At 52.1% G+C, this 16,414-nt stretch overlaps 1 protein-coding gene across 1 annotated transcript in view; it reads right to left on the bottom strand.

Annotated features, from left to right (window-relative positions):
• LOC139237996 (rho GTPase-activating protein SYDE1-like) overlaps positions 1 to 16,414 on the bottom strand; it is a 116,117-nt gene that overhangs the window by 59,255 nt on the left and 40,448 nt on the right. The window contains exon 3 of the mRNA XM_070867381.1: positions 11,337 to 12,188. Within this exon, the coding sequence (XP_070723482.1) occupies positions 11,337 to 12,188 (852 nt within the window). The remainder of the gene's footprint in view (positions 1 to 11,336; positions 12,189 to 16,414) is intronic.

Here is a 16,414-nt window from a genome sequence, read left to right on the forward strand (position 1 = left end):
GATTACCCCTATAATCACTATACATATTATCTGGGGATTATCCCTATAATCACGATACACACTATCTGGGGATTACCCCTATAATCACTATACACACTCCCTGGGGATTACCCCTATAATCACTATTCACACTATTTGGGGATTAACCCTATAATCACTATACACACTCCCTGTGGATTACCCCGATAATCACAATACATACTACCTGGGGATTACCCCGATAATCACTATACACACTATCTGGGGATTACTCCTATAATCACAATACATACTACCTGGGGATTACCCCGATAATCACTATACACACTATCTGGGGATTACCCCGATAATCACGATATACACTCCCTGGGGATTACCCCTATAATCACTATACATACTCGCTGGGGATTTCCCCTATAATCACTATACATACAATCTGGGGATTACCCCTATAATCACTATGCACACGATCTGGGGATTATCCCTATAATCACTATACACAGTTCCTGGGGATTACCCCTGTAATCACTATACACACTATTTGGGGATTACCCCTACAATTACTATACACACTCCCTGGGGATTACACCAATAATCACTGTACACACTCCCTGGGGATTACCCCTATAATCACTATACACACTCCCTGGGGATTACCCCTATAATCACTATCCACACTCCCTGGGGATTACCCCTATAATCACAATATATACTACCTGGGGATTACCCCGATATTCACTATACACACTATCTGGGGATTACCCCGATAATCACGATATACACTCCCTGGGGATTACCCCTATAATCACTACACACACTCCCTGGAGATTACCCCTACAATCACTGTACACACTATCTGGGGATTACCGCTATAATCACTATACACACTCGCTGGGGATTACCCCTATAATCACTATGCACACTCCCTGGGGATTACCCCTACAATCACTATACACACTATCTGGGGATTACCCCTATAATCACTATACACACTATCTGGGGATTACCCCTATAATCACTATACACACTATCTGGGGATTGCCCCTATAATCACTATAAACACTTCCTGGGGATTACCCCTATAATCACTATACACACGATTTGGGGATTGCCCCTATAATCACTATACACACTCCCTGGGGATTACCCCTAAAATCACTGTACATACTCCCGGGGATTACCCCTATAATCACTATACACACTATCTGGGGATTACTCCTATAATCACTATACACACTCCCTGGGGATTACCCCTATAATCACTGGACATACTCCCTGGGGATTATCCCTATAATCACTACACATTATCTGGGGATTACCCCTATAATCACTATACACACGATCTGGGGATTACCCCTATAATCACTATACACACTCCCTGGGGATTACCCCTATAATCACTATACATACTCCCTGGGGATTACACCTATAATCACTATACACACTGTCTGGGGATTACCCCTATAATCACTATACACACTCCCTGGGGATTACACCTATAATCACTATACACACTGTCTGGGGATTACCCCTATAATCACTATACACACTGTCTGGGGATTACCCCTATAATCACTATACACACACCCTGGGGATTACCCCTATAATAACTATACACACTCCCTGGGGATTACCCCTATAATCACTATTTGGGGATTACCCCTATAATCACTATACACACTCCCTGGGGAATACCCCTATAATCACTATACACACTATCTGGGGATTACCCCTATAATCACTATACACACTCCCTGGGGAATACCCCTATAATCACTATACACACTATCTGGGGATTACCCCTATAATCACTATACACACTCCCTGGGGAATACCCCTATAATCACTATACACACTATCTGGGGATTACCCCTATAATCACTATACACACTATTTGGGGTTACCCATATGATCACTATACACACTATCTGGGGATTACCCCTATGATCACTATACACACTATCTGGGGATTACCCCTATAATCACTAGACACACTATCTGGGGATTACCCCTATAATCACTATACACACTATCTGCGGATTACCCCTATAATCACTATACACACTCCCTGGGGATTACCCCTATAATCACTATACACACTCCCTGGTGATTACCCCTATAATCACTATACACACTATCTGGCGATTATCCCTATAATCACGATACACACTATCTGGGGATTACCCATATAATCACGATACACACTATCTGGGGATTACCCCTATAATCACTATACACACTCCCTGGGGATTACCCCTATAATCACTATTCACACTATTTGGGGATTAACCCTATAATCACTATACACACTCCCTGGGAATTACCCCTATAATCACAATACATACTACCTGGGGATTACCCCGATAATCACTATACACACTATCTGGGGATTACTCCTATAATCACTATACATACGATCTGGGGATTACCCCTATAATCACTATACACACGATCTGGGGATTATCCCTATAATCACTATACACAGTTCCTGGGGATTACCCCTGTAATCACGATACACACTATTTGGGGATTACCCCTATAATCACCATACACACTCCCTGGGGATTACCCCTATAATCACTATACACACTCGCTGGGGATTACCCCTACAATCACTATACACACTATCTGGGGATTACCCCTATAATCACTATAAACACTTCCTGGGGATTACCCCTATAATCACTATACACACTATTTGGGGATTACCCCTATAATCACTATACATACTCCCTGGGAATTACCCCTATTCTCACTATACACACTCCCTGGGGATTACCCCTATTCTCACTATACACACTCCCTGGGGATTACCCCTATAATCACTATACACACTATTTGGTGATTACCCCTATAATCACTATACATCCTCCCTGGGGATTACCCCTATAATCACTGTACACACTATCTGGGGATTACCCCTATTATCACTATACACACTATCTGGGGATTACCCCTATAATCACTATACACACTATCTGGGGATTACCCCTATAATCACTGTGCATACTCCCTGGGGATTACCCCTATAATCACGACACACTATCTGGGGATTACCCCTATAATCACTATACACACGATCTGGGGATTACCCCTATAATCACTATACACACTGTCTGGGGATTACCCCTATAATCACTATACATACTCCCTGGGGATTACACCTATAATCACTATACACACTGTCTGGGGATTACCCCTATAATCACTATACATACTCCCTGGGGATTACCCCTATAATCACTATACATACTCCCTGGGGATTACACCTATAATCACTATACACACTGTCTGGGGACTACCCCTATAATCACTATACATACTCCCTGGGGATTACCCCTTTAATCACCATACACACTATCTGGGGATTACCCCTATAATCACTATACACTCTATCTGGGGATTACCCCTATAATCACTATACATATTCCCTGGGGATTACCCCTATAATCACTATACACACTATCTGGCGATTACCCCTATAATCGCTATACACACTCCCTGGGGATTACCCCTATAATCACTGTACACACTATTTGGGGATTACCCCTATAATCACTATACACACTCCCTAGGGATTTCCCCTATAATCACTATACACACTCCCTGGGGATTACCCCTATAATCACTACACACACTATCTGGGGACTACCCCTATAATCACTGTACATACTCTCTGGGGATTACCCCTATAATCACTACACACACTATCTGGGGATTACCCCTATAATCACTATACACACTATTTGGGGATTACCCCTATAATCACTATACACACTATCTGGGGATTACCCCTATAATGACTATACACACTCCCTGGGGATTACCCCTATAATCACTATACACACTATTTGGGGATTACCCCTATAATCACTATACACACTCCATGGGGATTACCCCTATAATCACTATACACACTATTTGGGGATTACCCCTATAATCACCATACACACTATTTGGGGATTACCCCTATAATCACTATACACACTCCCTGGGGATTACCCCTATAATCACTATACACACTCCCTGGGGATTACCCCTATAATCACTATACACACTATTTGGGGATTACCCCTATAATCACCATACACACTATTTGGGGATTACCCCTATAATCACTATACACACTCCCTGGGGATTACCCCTATAATCACTATACACACTATCCGGGGATTACCCCTATAATCACTACACACACTATCTGGGGATTACCCCTATAATCACCATACACACTATCTGGGGATTACCCCTATAATCACCATACACACTATCTGGGGATTACCCCTATAATCACTATACACACTATCTGGGGATTACCCCTATAATCACGATACACACTATCTGGGCATTACCCCTATAATCACTACACACACTATCTGGGGATTACCCCTATAATCACTATACACACTCCCTGGGGATTACCCCTATAATCACTATACACACTATCTGGGGATTACCCCTATAATCACTATACACACTCCCTGGGGATTACCCCTATAATCACTTTACACACTTCCTGGGGATTACCTGTATAATCACTATTCACACTATTTGGGGATTACCCCTATAATCACTATACACACTATCTGGTGATTAACCCTATAATCACTATACACACTACTTGGGGATTACCCCTATAATCACTATACACACTATCTGGGGATTACCCCTATGATCACTATACACACTATTTGTAGACAAGTCCCCTGGTCCTGATGAAATGCATCCCAGGGTATTAAAAGAGATGGCGGAAGTTATAGCAGATGCATTTGTTATAATCTACCAAAATTCTCTGGATTCTGGGGAGGTACCAGCGGATTGGAAAGCAGCTAATGTAACGTCTCTGTTTAAAAAAGGGGACAGGCAAAACGCAGGTAACTATAGGCCGGTTAGTTTAACATCTGTAGTGGGGAAAATGCTTGAAACTATCATTAAGGAAGAAATAGTGGGACATCTAGATAGGAATAGTGCAATCAAGCAGACGCAGCATGGATTCATGAAAGGGAAATCATGTTTAACTAACTTACTGGAATTCTTTGAGGATATAACGAGCATGGTGGATAGAGGTGTACCGATGGATGTGGTGTATTTAGATTTCCAAAAGGCATTCGATAAGGTGCCACACAAAAGGTTACTGCAGAAGATAAAGGTACGCGGAGTCAGTGGAAATGTATTAGCATGGATAGAGAATTGGCTGGCGAACAGAAAGCAGAGAGTCGGGATAAATGGGTCCTTTTCCGGTTGGAAATCAGTGGTTAGTGGTGTGCCACAGGGATCAGTGCTGGGACCACAACTGTTTACAATATACATAGATGACCTAGAAGAGGGGACAGAGTGTAGTGCAACAAAATTTGCAGATGACACTAAGATTAGTGGGAAAGCGGGTTGTGTAGAGGACTCAGAGAGGCTGCAAGGAGATTTGGATAGGTTAAGCGAATGGGCTAAGATTTGGCAGATGGAATACAATGTCGGAAAGTGTGAGGTCATCCACCTTGGGGAAAAAAACAGTAAAAGGGAATATTATTTGAATGGGGAGAAATTACAACATGCTGAGGTGCAGAGGACCTGGGGATCCTTGTGCATGAATCCCAAAACGTTAGTTTGCAGGTGCAGCAGGTAATCAGGAAGGCAAATGGAATGTTGGCCTTCATTGCGAGAGGGATGGAGTACAAAAGCAGGGAGGTCTTGCTGCACCTGTATAAGGTATTGGTGAGGCCGCACCTGGAATACTGCGTGCAGTTTTGGTCACCTTTCTTAAGGAAGGATATACTAGCTTTGGAAGGGGTACAGAGACGATTCACTAGGCTGATTCCAGAAATGAGGGGGTTACCTTATGATGATAGATTGAGTAGACTGGGTCTTTACTTGTTGGAGTTCAGAAGGATGAGGGGTGATCTTACAGAAACATTTAAAATCATGAAAGGGATAGACAAGGTAGAGGCAGAGAGGTTGTTTCCACTGGTAGGGGAGTCTAGAACTAGGGGGGCACAGCCTCAAAATACGGAGGAGCCAATTTAAAACCGAGTTGAGAAAGAATTTCTTCTCCCAGAGGGTTGTGAATCTGTGGAATTCTCTGCCCAAGGAAGCAGTTGAGGCTGGCTCATTGAATGTTTTCAAGTCAAAGATAGATAGATTTTTAACCAATAAGGGAATTAAGGGTTACGGGGAGAGGACGGGTAAGTGGAGCTGAGTCCACGACCAGATCAGCCATGTTCTTATTGAATGGCGGAGCAGGCTCGAGGGGCTCGATGGCCTACTTCTGTTCCTAATTCTTATGTTCTTATGTTCTTATTACCTCTTTAATCACTATACACACTCCCTGGGGATTACCCCTATAATCAGTATACACACTATCTGGCGGTTCTGTTGAAGCCTGTGCCGAGGATTGGCCACTGACATGTGTTGGTGTTTGTGATCCATGTGTACGAGGGTGTAGAGAGTTCAAGCACAGTAACAGCTGCTGGCCTGGAGGAGGAAGTCCCGGCTCAATCCCTTCCCCTGAACGGAGTAAACAGGACTCGGAGCAATCAGAGCGCTTCCTCCCGGGGAAACACCAGGGTTAAAACCAGCACTGCATGCGGCTGCAATTGTACTCGGAACCAAAGCATCAGCAGCAAGCGAGAATGGCTCTACATACCCTGTAGTCAGGAGCATGTTCTGCAAAGTTATTTTTTGACCGAAAGGAATAAAAAGCGCCCTCCCACCCCCTGCAGCCTGTCAAGAACCAAACTCTCTGCTCCACAGCTAACCCGTCCCAAACAACCATCCGGAGTTGGTTTGCTGGAGAGTTAGCAGTGTTTGGAGCATTAATACAGCCATCTCCTGTGGGATCTGTGACTGCCGATATATTGTCCGCGCCTTTCTTGGTTACATCAGAATACTTCTATTTTTGTGAAGCAAAAGTGAAAAAAGCTGCCGATTATTGTAGCCAGAATTCCTGTTCTGATCCACAGCTGAGTCACGATTCAAATTCTCCCTCCATTACCACAGATACTATACTTCAAAAGTACCCCGTGTTCGAACTCACACCAAGTCCCGCTCACCCATCACCCCTGTACTTGCTGACCTACATTGGCTCCCGGTTAAGCAATGCCTCGATTTTAAAATTCTCATCCTGGTTTTCAAATCCCTCCATGGCCTCGCCCCTCCCTACCTCTGTAATCTCTTCCAGCCTCACAACATCCTCCCCCCGCCCCCAGGATATCTGCGTTCCTCTAATTCTGCCCTGATTGTAATCGCTCAACCATCGATGGCCGTGCCTTCTGTTGCTTGGGCCCCAAGCTCTGGAACTCCCCCCCGAAACCTCTCTACCTCACTTTCTCCTTCAAGACTCTCCTTAAAACCTACCTCTTTGACCACCTGCCCTAATTTCTTATGTGGCTCAGTGTCAATTTTTAGTCTTACAACACACTCCAGTGACGCGCCTTGGGATGTTTTACTACGTTAAAGGCGCTATATAAATACAAGTTGCTGTTGCCCATTGGCAGTGAAGCGCTTTGGGACGTCCGGTGGTCATGAAAGGCGCTATATAAATGCAAGTTTTTCCTTTACTTTTTAAATAGCAGGGAAGGGGGCTGGGACTGAGGGAAGAGCACTTTCAGAATGAGGGCACAAGGGTGATGGGCCAGTGGGGAATATCCCCTTATCACCAACCTGCTGCGCCGGTGCTTCCTCCCTGCAGTGTCACCAGTGTGCCCCCGAGACGGAGGAGCGAGTGAATGCCCCCCATGGGCACCGAGTCATACGTTGCACCCCCAGTCTGGGCAGAGCCAGCAGCACTCCCGATGGAGGATTGGGATTGGCTTCATCTCCTCTGGGATGGCGAGGGGAACCAGTCAGTCAGGGCTCCCGGTCCGAGCTGTCACTTAGTGACCCCCGACTGACTGTGTGAACAGACACGACTGTGCTGTGAGGCCTCCACAGTCAAATAGCCATACAGCACTCACTGTTGAGCTTTGAAATGGGAACATAAAAACAGGAGGCGGCCATTCAGCCCCTCCAGCCTGTTCCGCCATTCAATCAGATCATACTCAATCTGTACATCAACCCCATTTATCCTCCTCTTCTCCAAGTCCCTCGCGGTGGGGGAGGGCGCGCAGGGGGGGGAAGGGCGCGAGGCCGAGGGCGCACGGGGGGGGGGGTGCGTTAGCAGGGGAGGGAGGGGGCGCGAGAGAGAGAGTGAGAGGGCGCGAGAGAGAGAGAGAGAGAGAGTGAGATGGCGCGAGAGTGAGAGAGGGAGAGGGGGAGAGAGGGCGCGGGAGAGAGTGAGCGGGCGCGGGAGAGAGAGAGAGGGCGCGAGAGAGAGAGAGAGGGCGCGAGAGAGAGGGAGAGGGAGGGCGCGAGAGAGAGGGAGAGGGAGGGCGCGAGAGAGAGGGAGAGGGAGGGCGCGAGAGAGAGGGAGAGGGAGGGCGCGTGAGAGAGGGAGAGGGAGGGCGCGAGAGAGAGGGAGAGGGAGGGCGCGAGAGAGAGGGAGAGGGAGGGCGCGAGAGAGAGGGAGAGGGAGGGCGCGAGAGAGAGAGAGGGGGCGCGAGAGAGAGAGAGGGGGCGCGAGAGAGAGAGAGGGGGCGCGAGAGAGAGAGAGAGGGCGCGAGAGAGAGAGAGAGGGCGCGAGAGAGAGAGAGAGGGCGCGAGAGAGAGAGAGAAGGCGCGAGAGAGAGAGAGAGGGCGCGAGAGAGAGAGAGAGGGCGCGAGAGACAGAGAGAGGGCGCGAGAGACAGAGAGAGGGCGCGAGAGACAGAGAGAGGGCGCGAGAGACAGAGAGAGGGCGCGAGAGACAGAGAGAGGGCGCGAGAGACAGAGAGAGGGCGCGAGAGACAGAGAGAGGGCGCGAGAGACAGAGAGAGGGCGCGAGAGAGACAGAGAGAGGGCGCGAGAGAGACAGAGAGAGGGCGCGAGAGAGACAGAGAGAGGGCGCGAGAGAGACAGAGAGAGGGCGCGAGAGAGACAGAGAGAGGGCGCGAGAGAGACAGAGAGAGGGCGCGAGAGAGACAGAGAGAGGGCGCGAGAGAGACAGAGAGAGGGCGCGAGAGAGACAGAGAGAGGGCGCGAGAGAGACAGAGAGAGGGCGCGAGAGAGACAGAGAGAGGGCGCGAGAGAGACAGAGAGAGGGCGCGAGAGAGACAGAGAGAGGGCGCGAGAGAGACAGAGAGAGGGCGCGAGAGAGACAGAGAGAGGGCGCGAGAGAGACAGAGAGAGGGCGCGAGAGAGACAGAGAGAGGGCGCGAGAGAGAAAGAGAGAGGGCGCGAGAGAGACAGAGAGAGGGCGCGAGAGAGACAGAGAGAGGGCGCGAGAGAGACAGAGAGAGGGCGCGAGAGAGACAGAGAGAGGGCGCGAGAGAGACAGAGAGAGGGCGCGAGAGAGACAGAGAGAGGGCGCGAGAGAGACAGAGAGAGGGCGCGAGAGAGACAGAGAGAGGGCGCGAGAGAGACAGAGAGAGGGCGCGAGAGAGACAGAGAGAGGGCGCGAGAGAGACAGAGAGAGGGCGCGAGAGAGACAGAGAGAGGGCGCGAGAGAGACAGAGAGAGGGCGCGAGAGAGACAGAGAGAGGGCGCGAGAGAGACAGAGAGAGGGCGCGAGAGAGACAGAGAGAGGGCGCGAGAGAGACAGAGAGAGGGCGCGAGAGAGACAGAGAGAGGGAGCGAGAGAGACAGAGAGAGGGCGCGAGAGACAGAGAGAGGGCGCGAGAGACAGAGAGAGGGCGCGAGAGACAGAGAGAGGGCGCGAGAGACAGAGAGAGGACGCGAGAGACAGGGAGAGGGCGCGAGAGACAGGGAGAGGGCGCGAGAGACAGAGAGAGGGAGCGAGAGTCAGAGAGAGGGAGCGAGAGACAGCGAGAGACAGCGAGAGACAGAGAGAGACAGAGAGAGGGCGCGAGAGACAGAGAGAGGGCGCGAGAGACAGAGAGAGGGCGCGAGAGAGACAGAGAGAGGGCGCGAGAGAGACAGAGAGAGGGCGCGAGAGAGACAGAGAGAGGGCGCGAGAGAGACAGAGAGAGGGCGCGAGAGAGACAGAGAGAGGGCGCGAGAGAGACAGAGAGAGGGCGCGAGAGAGACAGAGAGAGGGCGCGAGAGAGACAGAGAGAGGGCGCGAGAGAGACAGAGAGAGGGCGCGAGAGACAGAGAGAGGGCGCGAGAGACAGAGAGAGGGCGCGAGAGACAGAGAGAGGGCGCGAGAGACAGAGAGAGGGCGCGAGAGACAGAGAGAGGGCGCGAGAGACAGAGAGAGGGCGCGAGAGACAGAGAGAGGGCGCGAGAGACAGAGAGAGGGCGCGAGAGACAGAGAGAGGGCGCGAGAGACAGAGAGAGGGCGCGAGAGACAGAGAGAGGGCGCGAGAGACAGAGAGAGGGCGCGAGAGACAGAGAGAGGGCGCGAGAGACAGAGAGAGGGCGCGAGAGACAGAGAGAGGGCGCGAGAGACAGAGAGAGGGCGCGAGAGACAGAGAGAGGGCGCGAGAGACAGAGAGAGGGCGCGAGAGACAGAGAGAGGGCGCGAGAGACAGAGAGAGGGCGCGAGAGACAGAGAGAGGGCGCGAGAGACAGAGAGAGGGCGCGAGAGACAGGGAGAGGGCGCGAGAGACAGGGAGAGGGCGCGAGAGACAGGGAGAGGGCGCGAGAGACAGGGAGAGGGCGCGAGAGACAGGGAGAGGGCGCGAGAGACAGGGAGAGGGCGCGAGAGACAGGGAGAGGGCGCGAGAGACAGGGAGAGGGCGCGAGAGACAGGGAGAGGGCGCGAGAGACAGGGAGAGGGCGCGAGAGACAGGGAGAGGGCGCGAGAGACAGGGAGAGGGAGCGAGAGTCAGAGAGAGGGAGCGAGAGACAGCGAGAGACAGCGAGAGACAGAGAGAGGGCGCGAGAGACAGAGAGAGGGAGCGAGAGACAGAGAGAGGGCGCGAGAGACAGAGAGAGGGCGCGAGAGACAGAGAGAGGGAGCGAGAGACAGCGAGAGACAGCGAGAGACAGCGAGAGACAGAGAGAGGGAGCGAGAGACAGAGAGAGGGCGCGAGAGACAGAGAGAGGGCGCGAGAGACAGAGAGAGGGAGCGAGAGACAGAGAGAGGGAGCGAGAGACAGCGAGAGGGAGCGAGAGACAGAGAGAGGGAGCGAGAGACAGAGAGAGGGCGCGAGAGACAGAGAGAGGGCGCGAGAGACAGAGAGAGGGAGCGAGAGTCAGAGAGAGGGAGCGAGAGACAGAGAGAGGGAGCGAGAGACAGAGAGAGGGAGCGAGAGACAGAGAGAGGGAGCGAGAGACAGCGCGAGGGACAGCGAGAGGGCGCGAGAGAGAGTGAGAGGGCGCGTGTCAGGCGAGCGTGTCGGGCGCCAGAGCGAGCGAGCGAGATCGCGTGTGTCGGGCGTGCGTACCTTTGAAGAGCGGAGGCAGGACGGCGGTGCCGTAGCAGCACACGCGGTTGCGGCAGGAGCCAGGGTCCCAGCTGAAGAGCAGCAGCTTGAGTTGCTGGGAGTGCTCGAGCTCGATGTTGAAGGTGTGGTCCAGGCTAAGGAAGGGCTCGTGGCAGCTCAGCATGGCGGTGCGGGCCCTGCTCACCCCGTCCACCTGGATGGCGCAGAAGACGTCGCGCAGGCCGGCGCGGGGCAGCTTGGCGCCCTCGATGCCATAGAGCCGGACGTTGATGAGGCCCGAGAGGTACTGCAGGCATCGGGGCTGCTCGCTGCCCCCGTAGGGACGGAAGGTGCCCATGTCCAGCTTGGCGGTGGCTCCGTCTTTCTCGGGGCTCCACGGGTCGCCGGGCTTGTCCGCCTTGGCGACCAGCTCAGGCGAGTCTCCGTCGCTCAGGTAACCACCCTTGCCCAGCGAGCGCGCACTGCGCTGCTTCTTCTGCCGCCTCTGTCCCTCACGGCCCGACACACTGCTGTCCAGGTGGTAGCGACAGATCACGTTGCGGTTGGAGACGGGCAGCGAAGCCCCTGCCGGCGGTGGGGGAGGGGAGGCCCCCCCGGCAGGCTCCGGCCGGGCATTCTCCCCGGCCCCGCCCCCGCCATCTTTATCGTGCCGGCCGGCCCGCGAGGTCCCGCGCAGACTCAGCTTCCGCCGCAGCTCTGGGAGCTTCTTCATCCTCATGGACAGCTTGCGCACTGTGCCGGGGGACTTGACCCGGTCCGACAGCGAGCGCTGGGCCGCTGCGCTCTTCTTGGCGGGCTTGGGGCTGGCCAGCGGTGAGCGGCCCCCCTCCATCCGGGCGTCCGGTGCGACGTCTGGCGGGGAAACAGAAAAACGCAACAGGTTCAGCGACGGGTCACGGTCAGCTCCGGTTACCGCGCTGACACCCCGCTGTCCCCTCCCCCCACCCCCCGACCCTCCATCCCCCATCAACCCCCCGCTGACCTCTCCCTGACGCCTCTCCTCCCACATCCACCCCATCCCTAATCGACCCCCCCAACCCCTCGCCAACCTCACCCCCGACACCCCTCCCCGCATCAACCCCTCGCTGACCTCCCCCCAGCCCCTCGACAACTCCCCCTACCCCCCTCGACCCCCCACCAACCCTTCCCCCCTCTCCGACCCACCCCCATCAACACCCCACTGGCCCACCCCCTCGCCCATCGATCCCCCGCCAACCCCTCCCCAATTCCACACCCCCCACGACCCTCCTGGACTCCCCCATCCCCCATTGACTCGCCAACCTCACCCCCGACACCCCTCCCCCCCATCGACCCCTCGCTGACCCTCCCCACTCCCCCGGCCCCTCACCAACCCCCCCCCCCCTTCCCCATCGATCCCGCCCGACACACCCCCTCCCTCACCGAGCCCCCGCCGACCCTCCCTCCCCACCTGACGACACCTCACCGAACCCCTTCCCCATTGAGCCCCGCCCGACCCCCTCGCATCCAGACCCCCAGTGTCCACGAGCAGCTGAAACCCCAACACAAGCCGCCCTCCTATTGCGGGGTACTCACTCCGCCCCCACATGGTTGGGTAGCCAATCACAGCTTTGAATGCTGCAGTCACATCTACACAAGGCCTCAAATTTCACAATTCTCATTGTTTTTTTTCAAATCCCTCCATGGTCTCGCCCCTCCCTATCTCTGTAACCTCCTCCAGCCCTCAGGCCCCACCCTGCGATCTCTACACTCCTCTAATTCGGCCCTCTGGAGCATCCACCATTTCCTTCCCCCCATCATTGGTGGCCGATGTTGGGGAAGTCCAGAACCAGGGGTCACAGTCTAAGGATAAGGGGTAAGCCATTTAGGACCGAGATGAGGAGAAACTTCTTCACCCAGAGAGTGGTGAACCTGTGGAATTCTCTACCACAGAAAGTTGTTGAGGCCAGTTCGTTAGATATATTCAAGAGGGAGTTAGATATGGCGCCAAAGGGATCAAGGAGTATGGAGAGAAAGCAGGAAAGGGGTACTGAAGTTGAATGATCAGCTATGATCTTATTGAATGGTGGTGCAGGCTCGAAGGGCCGAATGGCCTACTCCGGCACCTATTTTCTATGGTTGTATGTGCCTTCAGCTGCAAAAATCCCAAGCTCTGGAAAGGGCAGGGGAGTGGGACTAACTGACGTGCTCTTGACCTCCCGAAACCTCTCTGCCTTTAAGACGCTCTTTGAAACCTACCTCTTTGACCAAGCTTCTGGTCACCTGCCCGAAGATCTCGGCAGCTCGGTGTCACATTTTGTCGGATAACGCACCTGGGAAGCGCCTTGTGACGTTTTACTACATGAAAGGCGCTACATAAATGAACGTTGCTATAGGGGATGGGGAAATTGCTCCCCCCCCCCCCTCCCCCCACAATAAATGAGCTGGGAGCAGCATCTGGTTAGGTCACTGAAGTTGATCGCGCACAGTGTGTCTGTTCATGGATAGACCAATAACACAATTCCACCAACACACAAATAGCAACCAGATCCAAGAACTTGCATTTATATAGCACCTTTCACCACCCTTGGATGACCCAAAACGCTTCACAGCCAATGAAGCACTTTAGAAGTGTAGTCATTGTAACATGGAAAACACAGCAGCCAATTATTTTAATATTTATTCCTGCGATGTGGGTGTCGCTGCAAGGCCAGCATTTATTGCCCACCCCTAATTGCCCTCGAGAAGGTGGTGGTGAGCTGCCTTCTTGAACCGCTGCAGTCCTTGTGGTGACGGTGCTCCCACAGTGCTGTTTGGGAGGGAGTTCCAGGATTGTGACCCAGCGACGATGAAGGAACGGCCGGTATATTTCCACGTCAGGATGGTGTGTGACTTGGAAGGGAACGTGGAGGTGGTGGTGTTCCCATGCACCTGCTGCCCTTGTCCTTCTAGGTGGTAGAGGTTTCGGGTTTGGGAGGTGCTGCCGAAGAAGCCTTGGCGAGTTGCCGCAGTGCATCTTGTAGATGGTGCACACTGCAGCCACGGTGCGCCGGTGGGGGGAGGGAGTGACTGGGCTGGGTGTGCCTTTGTCATGTCCGGTGCTTAGGTCAATGCCAGGTGGTCCGTCCGGTTTTATTATTACAAGTGAGTGTCTCGCTGGGCAATTTCAAGAGGCTGTTAAGAGTCAAACCACATTGTTGTGGGTCTGGAGTCACATATAGGCCAGACCAGGTAAGGACGGCAGATTTCCTTCCCTGAAGAACATCAGTGAACCAGATGGGTTTTTACGACAATCCGATACTTTCATGATCACCATTATTGACACTGACTTTTAATTGCAGAATTCCAGCTAGGATTTGAACTCACGTCTCAGGATCATTGGTCCAGTGACTTAACCACTATGCTGCCATCCCTGATGAGCAGGAAGTTACAAAGGGACTGACTAAGTGAGTGGGCAAAAGTATGGCAAATAGAGTTTAATGTTGGGTAGTGCGAGGTCATCCATTTTGGATCCATGAAAGAAAAGTGGGAAAACTTTCGAGTGAGTAAAGAACCAGGAGGTGTGGAGGACCAGAAGGATTTGGGAGTCGAGGTACACAACTCGCTAAAAGTGCAAAAAGCAATAAAGGTTAATGAAACGTGGTCTTTATCTCAGAGGGGTTGGAATTTAAAGGGGAGGGGGTGATGCTTCAATTGTATAGAGCCTCGCTCAGACCCCACCTGGAGCACTACATTCAGTCCTGGGCACCAACACCTAGAATCAGAGAATGGTCACAAGCACAGGCCATTCGGCCCGTCCCGGCTCTCTGCAAGAGCACTTCAGCCAGTCCCACTCCGCTGCCCTTTCCCCGGAGGGGAAATTTCCTTCAGGTACTTATCCAACGCCCTTTTGAAAGCCAAAATTGAGTCTGTCTCCACCACCCTCTCAGGCAGCGCATTCCAGATCCTAACCACTCGCTGCGTAAAAAAGTTTTGCCCCATGTCGCCTTTGGCTCTTCTGCCAATCACCTTAAACCTGTGTCCTCTGGTTCTCCACCCTTCCACCAATAGGAACAGTTTCTCTCTATCTATTCTGTCCGGACCCCTCATGATTTTGAACACCTCAGGAAGGATATAATTAAGAAAAGAAACAACTTGCATTTCTATAGCGCCAGGATGCTCCACGGTTAATGAAGTACATTGGAAGTGTAGTCACTGTTGTAACGTAGAGAAATGCAGCACCCAATTTGGAGGGCTTAAAGGGTTAGATTATGGGGACAAGTTGCATACACTCGGCTTGTATTCGCTTGAGTTTAGACGGTTGATGGGTGATCTGAACAAGGTGTTTAAAATGATAAAGGGATTTGATAGGCTCGATGGAGAGAGGTGGGGGGGATCCAGAACTGGGGCAACAGTCATAAAACCATTGCCAGGCCGTCCAGGGGTGATGTCAGGAAACACTTCTTCACACAAAGAGTGCTGGGAATTTGGAACTCGCTCCCCCAAAAGGCTGGGGACACTGGGGGTCAGTTGAAGCTTTCAAGACTGAGATCAGTAGATTTTTGTTAGATATTATTAAACGATATAGAGCAATAGTGGGAGGTTCACGTTGAGATGCAGATCAGCCATGATCTAATTGAAGAGCAGAGCAAGGTCAAGGGACTGAATGACCTCCTCCTGTTCAGACCTGTTCTTTCACACAGAGTGAGGTATTTTAGTCAAAATCGAGAGCCTCCGCCCAGCAGAGGAGAATGCGGTGGTGGGGCAGCAGACAGCAAAGTGCCATTGATAGGTACAGGTCCAATCGAGGTGCTTTCATTGCTCAGGGCACGGCTGTTCTGTGGTGGACGAGAAGGCAGGGAGAGACAGGTGGTGGTAGAGAATGGTGCCATTGTACGGCAGATTCAAAGGAGCTGGATCATTAATATAACTCCCCCATAACCTTTCGAAGCAGAGCAATACAACAGGAGCAATAAAGAGACTTGCATTTATATAGCGCCTTTCACCATCACCGGACATCTTAAAGCGCTTTACAGCCAATGAAGTACCTGTGGAGTGTAGTCACTGTTGTAATGCGGGAAACGCGGCAGCCAACTTGCGCACAGCAAGCTCCCACAAACAGCAATGTGATAATGACCAGA

Source organism: Pristiophorus japonicus, chromosome 24 (assembly GCF_044704955.1).
Source record: "Pristiophorus japonicus isolate sPriJap1 chromosome 24, sPriJap1.hap1, whole genome shotgun sequence".
In the NCBI taxonomy this organism is placed as follows: domain Eukaryota; kingdom Metazoa; phylum Chordata; class Chondrichthyes; family Pristiophoridae; genus Pristiophorus; species Pristiophorus japonicus.